Here is a 10057-nt window from a genome sequence, read left to right as displayed (position 1 = left end):
TTTTCTCAACATCTTCATCTTCGTTACAATCGCGCTCAGCTCTCTGTACATTTTCTAAATCTCGTTGACCGGTTAGCTCTTCACCGCCCGTCGATCCCTTACGATACGATTGTCCAGCCCTACACGCCCGATTCAGCCTTGCAATCAGCACTGACCTCGCACCCGATATAGGGAGGTTCATTCGCGCGAGCTTACTCCTCAGCTCCTCCAGCGTCGAACCCTCTTCACCCGACAATCGCTCGTCCCCGACGTTTGCCATTTTTCACACTACACGAACTTAAACCGTCAACGATATCGTCTTTTACCGCACCGCGTACCGGTAAATTCACAACTAGCTCGAATAGCTCTGTTAAACCGTTTCGTTTTCTGTCTTGTCCAATCCCGGCTGAGCCCCCAAAAATATGTAATATCGTGATATAATGTGTTTACAAAGAGTGGACAATAGAGATGTTAATCAGACAGAAAAAGACGATTGTTGTTCAACCTGAACTATTCACGCCAAACGCACAGAAAACAGCGCAATCCACACTCTCTCGGCAACGCCACTCGCAACCTCTGTCTCCGCTCAGCTCGCACTCGGCTCCTCGACTCGCACTCTCTGCTTCTCGACTAACTCTCTGGTCGTTGCCGCATTCTGTTGTCTTTTTCCTAGGCACACCGCACACGTGTTCTGCAGGCGCTCGTGGCCAGGGTCACGTAGGTCTTTTCCACGAAACTATGCACTTGAAAAGACCGATGACACATTGATCGGCCCGACGACGCCTCGGCTCTCGCGACATTGTTCATAGTTCGCCCGATATTTCTTAGGCCTTTCGTCCACGATACTACATTACTATTTAATTTTACAATATCATTTACTATATAATTTTACAATATCATTTATTATATAATTTTACAATTATAATTTTACAATATCAATAATTTACAATAAGTGAGGGAAAAATCATTGAATGTTATATCTAGATGTCTATATACTATTTTAAACAATACTTAACTCGAGATACTCGTTTCGTCTCTTCATGATACTTACTGGCAATAACGAGTACAAATATGATGTTCTTTGAAAATAAAAAATGGATTTGAAAACGTTAATGCACGTAAATTAAATTTGGTTTGGACATATATGACACAATTTGTATGGACAATGAAGAGTACGAATCTACGAATTTCGAGGTAAAAGTATTGATATATGTATCGATATTTCTGGTCGTTACAATATCTCTAATCAATACAAAGTTCTAACTGAATGTTAGAATGTTAAACGTTAAAACGTTTAAAACGTTAAAATGTGTATCGAATCGTTGTAATTCCAAAGATGTCAATTGATGTAATGTAATAATAAAGTATAAAGTATAATAAAGTATAAAGTATAATAAAGTGTAAAGTATAATTTCGTCTGTGATATAATCTTTCTATTCCATTTTGTTACGTCGCACCGCGAGCAATATGGCAACCAGATGTCACCGTATACTCGCAGCGTATCCTCCATAGTTTCAAGTACCTTCCATAAATCTCATAGATTTCCTAGAAAAGGTCCTTCAAACCAAACAAACGTCTGTTTCCGAAGAATTTCTAAAGACTATTGTCTACCCCGACTGGACAAGGGAAAGTTAGTTTTTCTCACGTACGCTGCAACTTTCCTCCCACTAACCACTTTCTCTCGAGGGCGGTTAAGACCCTTCGTCTGACCAATTAACGACGAAGCCTACTCCCTCACTCTCCTAACTAAAATCGTCACCAACAAATCCGATGGTCCCGTGCGCTAGACACACCTATCATTAGCTTTCCTCCGAGACAGCATCGTCTCCCAAGACAGTTCTGATTTCACATCCTTCGAACGGTCAATATCCTTCCACCGGGTAGGGCACACCCACAGATCAGCCACTCATTCATCTCGTACATATTCTCAACGCGAGAATTAATTGTAATTTCAACAAATAAATAAAAAAAAAAAAATCTCGTACATACGCACCAGCGTAACTGCCTTCGTTATAAGTTGTTGGAATAAACGGTGAAATATAACTTACTATACAGTGTCATATTCATTTAACCACCTCTTATCTTAACCGAAACAGGGGAACGACTACTTCGCGGCGTCGATTCACCGAATCGTAGCGAGAATTTACGCCTCTCGCTACTGCGACTGCGTCTCTCCGCGAACGGTCGTAACACATTGATCGACAGAAGTACTAAACTCTAATAACATAAATTTATATATTTTCTATTTCCCAGCCACCAGTTTTATAGATTTTTCTATCTTCTGTACTACTTTTATCCCTTTTATTTTTTCTTACATGAGATTATTGTAAATTTTTTTTTTTATTTATTTGTTGAAATTACAATCAATTCTCGCGTTGAGAATTTTCAGTAATTTTTCTGGCGTGGCGCAGTGACATGGCTGTTTATTTACAATAAGTTAATACTTATTATAGATAGATATAATTTATAATCTATAAGTATTATAAGTAAGTGCATATGCTTAATTTGGATAATTAAATGAATCTAACGTTTAGGTCTAGCGGGTAGTGCCTCTTCAGCCTGCGAATTTGGTCCGTCGTATCGAGTAGTCCAGTGATTAGGGGGTTTCGGTGTTTGTTGATTCTTTTGCTGTATCTGTTGCTATATTTTGCTATTTCCTCTTTGACGGTGGGTATCTTGAGGTCGCGGTGTATTGTTTCATTGGTTACATACCAAGGTGCGTCAATTAGGGATCTTAGCGTTTTCGATTGAAAGCGTTGGAGTATTTCGATGTTGGAGTTACTTGCTGTTCCCCATAGTTGGATTCCGTAGGTCCAGACAGGTTTTATTACGGTCTTGTAGAGGGTAATTTTATTCTGTAAATTTAGTTTGGAGCGTCGGCCCGTGAGCCAATAGAGTTTTTTTAGTTTGTCCTTTAGTTGCTTCCTTTTATCTGAGATGTGTGTCTTCCACGTTAGTCTCCTGTCCAGGGTCATGCCCAGGTATCGGACTGTGTCACTGCTAGGAACTGTTGCATTGTTGATGGTGACCTGGGGGCAGGTTTGTTTTCGGAGCGTGAAGGTTACATGTGAGGATTTCTTTTCGTTGACTTTGAAGCCCCATTTGTGAAACCACTTTTCCATGGAGTCGAGACTTCGCTGGAGAGTGGATGAGGCTATTACCGGGTCTGCGTGGGAAGCTAATAGCGCTGTGTCGTCTGCAAATGTCGCTATTGTTATATCGTTTGATATAGGTAGGTCGGCAGTGTAGATGGAGTACAGTAGGGGTCCGAGGACACTACCTTGGGGTATGCCGGCTTCTATTGGGAATGTTGCGGAAGTGGCGTCTAGGTATTTAACCATGAATTGTCTATTGGTTAGGTAAGATTTTAGGATGGAGTAGTATGGGTGGGGTAGGATCTTTTTAAGTTTGTAAAGTAGCCCTTCATGCCATACTTTATCGAATGCCTGTTGGATGTCTAGGAAAACCGCTGAGCAATATTTTTTCTTTTCGAGTGTTTGGCTGATCGTATGAGTTAAGCGGTGGATTTGCTCTACTGTAGAATGATGTTTTCGGAAGCCGAATTGGTGATCTGGGAGTGTTTTCAAGTTCTCTAGGATTGGAAGGAGTCGGTTCGTGAGCATCTTCTCGAATAGTTTGGACAGGGTAGGTAAAAGACTGATTGGGCGATAGGAGCAGGTTTCGTGTATCGGTTTACCGGGTTTAGGGATGAGGGTAATCAATGAGATTTTCCAAGCCTTAGGATAGTGTTCCAGGCGAAGGATAACATTAAAAATCGATGTGATGAGTGCTATCCCTTTTGTTGGAAGTTCCTTGATTGCTCTATTGCCTATTAGGTCGTGTCCTGCTGCTTTCTTGGGGTTTAGGCGACTGATTGTTTCTATAGTCTCAGCAGAGGAGAAGGGTTCGATAGGAGGGGACATTTGGAAGGGGGTGTGTAGGTATTCAGTAACGTCCGCGGCGGCTTGGGGGGAATGGGGTTTGAATACTTTTGACAAGTGTTTTGCAAACAGGTCGGCTTTTTCTATAGGGCTCCGCGCCCATCCACCTTGCGGACGGCGGATAGGTGGGATTATTTGTGGGGGGCGTGTGAGTTTCCTGGAGGCCTTCCATAGTGAGTAGTTGGCGTCGGCTGTGGGGGATAAGCTGGCGAGGTATTTATGGAAACAGTCGTTTTTATAGTTTGTTAAGGTTCTGGATAGTTTTCTAGTTGCGTTGTTAAGTTTGCGTTTGTCCTCCGGTGTTCTGTGGGTCTGCCATACTCTTCTTAGTCTACGTTTTTCTCCTATTTTTTTTAGTATGTATTGTGGATATTCTTGTTTGCTGCTAGTTGGCTTTGTCGGTGTGGAGAGGCGGATTGCGTTTATTATGCTCGTGTTTAAGTATTCCGTGGCTGCTTCGATATCTTCCTTTGTTTTTAGTGGGGTGAAGGCTGAGGTTGAGTGTGTAAAGACTTCTCTGAAGAGCTGCCAGTTGGTGTGTTGGTTGTGAATGGAGCCATTAGGTGTACTCTCGATGATTGTTGAACTGACTGTTGCTATCACGGGAGAATGATCAGAGGAGAGATCGGCCGAGGAGTTGATCTGGACGTGTCTTGATGGGATATTTTTAGTTATGAAGAAGTCGAGAAGGTCGGGTATTTTGTTGGTGTCAGTGGGCCAGTATGTGGGTTCGTATGTGGTGAGGTAGTTGAGGTTGTTGTTTATTATGCTGTTTAAGAGGTTTTTGCCTCTTGCTGTAACCAGTCTGCTGCCCCATTGGATGTGCTTGGCGTTATAGTCTCCTCCAACTATGAATCTGTTGCCCAGAGTGTCCAGGAAGTTATCAAAGTCTTCTTTGGCGATGGAGTGTCTGGGAGGGCAGTATACTGCTGAGGTGGTGATTGAGCCATGACAGTCTTCTATTGCTACGTTTGTTGCTTGGAGGTAGTCTTTCTGGAATGGTGGGAGTTCGTAGTGCTTAATACTTGCTTTGATTATTATTCCGGTGCCACCGTGGGCCTTTCCGCTGGGGTGTTATTTAGTACAAACGATAAGAAATTAGTAATAATTCACAAAAAAGGGATATTGTAGTAGAAATATTATAAAAAAACATTTTCTGTTTTAGTGTAGAGTTACTCCTTCTTACAGACAGTGTCGTACAAATCTGTACGTCTCTGAGAAAATGTAGGTATCTGAACCCTTACTTCCTCAACAACTTTTAGATCTGATAGAAAAAAGAAACATACGAAGTAATAAGTAATGCTTACTAATAAATTCAACAAATACAGAGGAAGATGGCTAAATCGATAAATTAACGAGACTAAAAATTAATTGCATCATGGATCTCTCGCTTTTAATTTTAAGCTGTAAATTACCGATATCGGTGACTGCCATATTCTCTTGAGTTTCCAAATCGTAAAGAATCTTTCCCCAGGGATTGGTCAACTGTGTATGCCCCCATGCGACGTAACTTGCTGAAGGAACACGAGCCGGTGATATGCAAGCAACGTATAATTGATTATCATTCGCTCTGGAACGCTGAAGTAATGACCAGTGCAGTGGTCCAGTGGTCATATTGAATGCCGCTGGATATATCAGCATTTGGCAACCTAACCCAGAGAAGCAGGAAATATGAAGCCACCGAATACCAATTAACTTCGTAGTTGCACGGTTCACATTCCATCATTTCTGAATATGCGAGGACAGTCCTCTTATTGTGCTTTTAATTCTTTTATTTGTTTCATTTTCAGCAAATATACTGGTTTTTTAAATTAAGCTTCTTTTTATACAGAGTTACCGATTATATTAATTTTATATAGAATATATTTAAGAAAGATATTTAATTTTTTGCTAGTTAAGTATTGATCGATTAAGTTACTGTACCTTTGTTACGATAAATGCGTGCCATTTCCTCGAATCTAATATCATAGCAAATGCCAATACCTATTTTGCAGCCCTTCACGTCGAACGTCGTTAGGGAGTTACCAGGACTGAGTGAATCACTCTCTCGAAAAGTAATCTTATTAGGAATGTCGATGTCGAATAGATGTACCTAATAACATAAAAATGTAGTCGCTAATTCTATTGCTGCAACTTTTGTAATTTAATATCAAAGTTACCAACTCCTAAACTTTAATTATTTTTTATTTAATAACTGACAGCGTTTTTATCACTTTCTTTTATTAAAAAATCTTATCATTTAATAATGTTTAAAAAGGAGAAAAAATAAGTATAATAATATTTTAAGTATGTGAAAAATTTATATTACACATTACAACAAAAATGGGCGTTTCCCGTATCATAACGTATTTTATAAACCGTAAATTATAGAATTGGTTATAGTATACGTATGTACATATGTATATTCCTAAATTATTCCTAGATAGAGTCACTTTCTTCACCCCAATATTTTCAAATCCAAAGCCATAAAGGAATATATTACTTACCTTTCGGTGTTTTGCTATCAAAGTTCCATCGGGACCCCAAATAGTACAGGTATTGTACAATTTATCGCCCTCTATTTCAGGCATCGTACCACCAACTACATAGATGTTGTTTTCTTTAGCTGCGTTCGATGAAGCAACGCTCGTTTCACCATCAGGAATACTCTCGGCGTATTTTCGAAAGTACTCTGCATTGCAATATTTCAATTAATGAAAAATAACTGTCTTTTGTTCCAACCATAAATTAAATTGAAATGTTTGTCAGTTTTTTATTTTTTAAATTATTAAAATAACTAAGTTTTATATTTCGACTTAATTAAATATGCAATTACTTAGCTAATAGTATATATAATAAATTGTTTCTACAGGTTCAAAATGAAAAATGAATATTTAGAAATATTTAATTACGACAATGCTATTTGTGTTAGCATCAGTGGCTTGTTACTCAACGACTTTGCTAGTACTTTTTCAAACATAAAGTTAGTTTTCAATTAACACTTATACTAGAGGCGGAATTATAAATGCAAAATAATTGATAATACTAATTTATAAGTACCTAATTATTAGTATCTTAAAAAATATATTTATACAAAAATCACGATAATCATGAAAATGGGGAAATCCTATATTCTCGAATCAATTCACAATTTATTTTGTATATTAATTAGATTCCGCGCTCATCAGTACGTACTCACTGGCGACATCGAGAAAATGTATCGGCAATTCCTCGTACGACCAGAGGATCGGAAATATCAAAGGATATTATGGCGCAGCGCGAGTGGAGAAACAGAAACATATGAGCTTAACACCGTAATACTCTTATCATAGAAATAGAAGCAGTCCTCAATTCCCGCCCGCTAACTCCTATCTCCACCGATCCAAATGATCTCCTAGCCCTCACTCCCGGACATTTCCTCATTGGCGATTCATTAATGTGCTTACGTGATCGAGATTTCAGAGACATTCCATCGAACCGACTCTCCAAATGGCAGCATATCCAACAGCTTAAACAACATTTTTGGAACCGCTGGCATAAGGAGTATTTGAACGAGCTAACCAACCGCAATAAATGGAGCAAGGGTGGACACAGCATCCAAAAGGGCACAATCGTCATCCTCAGAGAGGACAACGTTCCCTCCATGCATTGGCCTCTGGGCCGAGTTATCAAGGTTCATCCAGGCGCCGATGGTGTCATCCGGACAGCTACAGTTCAGACGGCAAAGAGCATTTTGAATCGGGGCGTCAAAAGGCTTGTCCCACTGCCAATTCAACCCGATCTCGAGAAACCCGAACAACTAGCCACCGAGACGAAATAAGATGGGAACTTCAACCACACCTCGCTAGTTTGATCGGTACCCTCTCAACGGGGGGAGAATGTTACGCCATGCGGCTTACCATAGGTCATATTCTTAACTATCGATCGCGGCACTATAATGTCGCAGACGGATCGTCGCGTCTGCCCGGCAAACAAACATTGTAGTGGCAAGCGCATGGTTCATTAAGCAGGGCGACTTCCAGAAACGTCGACTCGTGGCCCGTATTTTACCTCGCAGTAAAAGAATATGGCGTGATCCGAACGTAGTGGGGGTCGCCTTCCAAAAAAAACGAAAAAAATCGAAAGGCGTTCAGAACTATTCGAGAAGTCGAACCGTCAACACATGTGGTATGTCGCGCATTACTTATCAACCAAAACGCAGTTACATTTTTTTTGTTCCATTTATATCTTTCTAGTTAATAAGTTGTTGAAATAAACATTAATTTATTTGTGTTAATTCTGTGGAATTTCATTGAACTACCCTTATTATCATAATCGAAATAAGGGGATCGATGAGTTCGTGGCGTCGATTATTTAATCGTAACGGGAACTTACAACTCTCGTTGACGTGCTATCTCGCGATCGCGTCTCTCCGCGAACGGTCGAAACGCCTATTTTTTAATGAACGACGTCTCCCACTAGAGACTTTCTCTCGAGAGCGGCTAGCATCCTTTTCTAACCACCGATATACAAATTGACCAATTAGCAGCAATGCCAATTTCCCTTACTTTCTGAACGAAGGTTGTCCTCGACGAATCCGATTTTTCCTCTGCAATATTTTTAAAGCTACACATTTCGAATTTTCCAATTATGCCGAAACAATTGCGTGAACCACTCTATATATTCCATACAATAAACTATTTTTTGCGTTTTAAAGTAGTTGAATATTTTATTAAAATACTCTGAGCAATTCTCAGGTTTCTGTGAAAACAAGATAACCCAAATGTAGTTGTGTTTCCTTCAGAATTATGCAGATTTTATTTGAAATATGTGAGGTGTAAGTGACCCCGACGTGATCGAGCTAATGAGATTTCAATTATCGTGATTCCGGGCGCGCCTACGATATGTCAAACAAGAATAAAACAGTTACGACCAGTGAAGAGTCCGCGTGCCTTTGACGATGCCCTAGAAGATAGTGCTATGGTTCTCCTTACTAGAGAAATAGCTCGCGGCGGCGAGCATCGCGGGCGATGAAGAAAAATCTACGGCCCTCCAAGGGTGTCTAGAACCTGAGTACTTAGAGCGAATCGAGGACATAGCGTTGAATCCCCCGGCCACCACAATATGATAAACTCAAGGACGAAACACTTCTCTCTCCTTTTCCTTTATTTGTCGGCTCTACATCCATCCCCCTTGCTTACTCAAGTTGTTGTTTGTCTATATACGATTCAGCAGCTATGGAACCACATATGGGCAAGATGGATTGACAGAAAGGAAGCGGAGGATGTAATTGAAGGATGAGCGTTGTAATGAATTGGTTTTGGTTTGTAAATATATTTGTTATGTTCTTGCAGCACTTCTTCTTTGCATTCTCGAGTCCCTTGGACGGCCTTTAGGAGAGAACAAAGACACAAATGATAATTGTAGCTGCTGGCTGTAGATGTCGCTGCTAGGGTACTGCTGTATTTTCTTTTCATTTAAGAATCGTGGAAGAAAAATCGGACTACGGTCGCCGGGATTTAAGAACCCAGATCCCGAACGTTCGTAACTTGAGACGCTAACCACTGCGCTGCCGTTGTCTGGTATTAGTTAGTGTCGAGTTGTCGTATTTGTGCTGTCGAGTGCCGCCACATATGTATGCATTTATGAATTGAGTGGTTTACAAGTAATTACAATCGATATACATTACAAGTAATTACAATTTATTACAAATGACTCGCTGTGCATATTACTATAACAGTCAGTACTAATTCTATAGATCAGCAGCATTATAACTTTCCAATAAACAACCGAAAATCACGTCGTTGAATAATAAATGCATTCACTGTAGAACGAAATTATTATTACGAATATAAGAGAAACGATTTAAAAACCATGTATTTTTTCATTTAAATTATTTGCATTTGCAAAGGGAGATACAAAATTTTAACAACGTTGCAAATTATAAAGACACAAATTACAGTTTCGTGTTTAAGTTATTGTTCAGAGTTTGTTGGAATACAACGATATTAATCGCATACAGATGAGGTGATTGATCGAACGGATTCTTTCCTTCGTTGTTCAGCGATATCCTCATTAGCGTGCGTTCGTGAGATGTACCACGGCGGCTAGCACGTGCATGCTCTTTCGAGAATTCGGCGGAAGAAGCGTAGGAATATGGATGGAACATTCCCGATGGG

General features: G+C 40.0%; 1 protein-coding gene across 1 annotated transcript; it reads right to left on the bottom strand.

Annotated features, from left to right (window-relative positions):
* Positions 1-5002: 5002 nt before the first annotated feature.
* Positions 5003-6614, bottom strand: LOC126875978 (omega-amidase NIT2-like). Its single transcript, XM_050638910.1, has 4 exons — positions 6407-6614; positions 5844-6012; positions 5336-5569; positions 5003-5184 (listed from the first exon to the last, which is right to left on the bottom strand). Exons 1-4 carry the CDS (start codon positions 6488-6490, stop codon positions 5093-5095), a joined length of 579 nt encoding a protein of 192 aa, XP_050494867.1. The 5' UTR covers positions 6491-6614; the 3' UTR covers positions 5003-5092.
* Between the last annotated feature and the right edge of the window lie 3443 nt (positions 6615-10057).

The sequence above is a fragment of the Bombus huntii genome, unplaced genomic scaffold (genome assembly GCF_024542735.1).
Source record: "Bombus huntii isolate Logan2020A unplaced genomic scaffold, iyBomHunt1.1 ctg00000061.1, whole genome shotgun sequence".
NCBI lineage: Eukaryota > Metazoa > Arthropoda > Insecta > Hymenoptera > Apidae > Bombus > Bombus huntii.
The sequence above is the reverse complement of the archived record's forward strand: the minus strand, read 5'-3'. Positions and strand labels throughout refer to the sequence as shown.

Coding starts and splice junctions, on each gene's coding strand:
- LOC126875978 (XM_050638910.1), bottom strand. CDS start 6,490: ATGCCTGAAATAGAGGGCGATAAATTGTACAATACCTGTACTATTTGG. Junction 5,570..5,843: donor ACGCATTTATCGTAACAAAG/GTACAGTAACTT, acceptor TCTCTGGGTTAG/GTTGCCAAATGCTGATATAT. Junction 5,185..5,335: donor TATGGCAGTCACCGATATCG/GTAATTTACAGC, acceptor TTTTTCTATCAG/ATCTAAAAGTTGTTGAGGAA.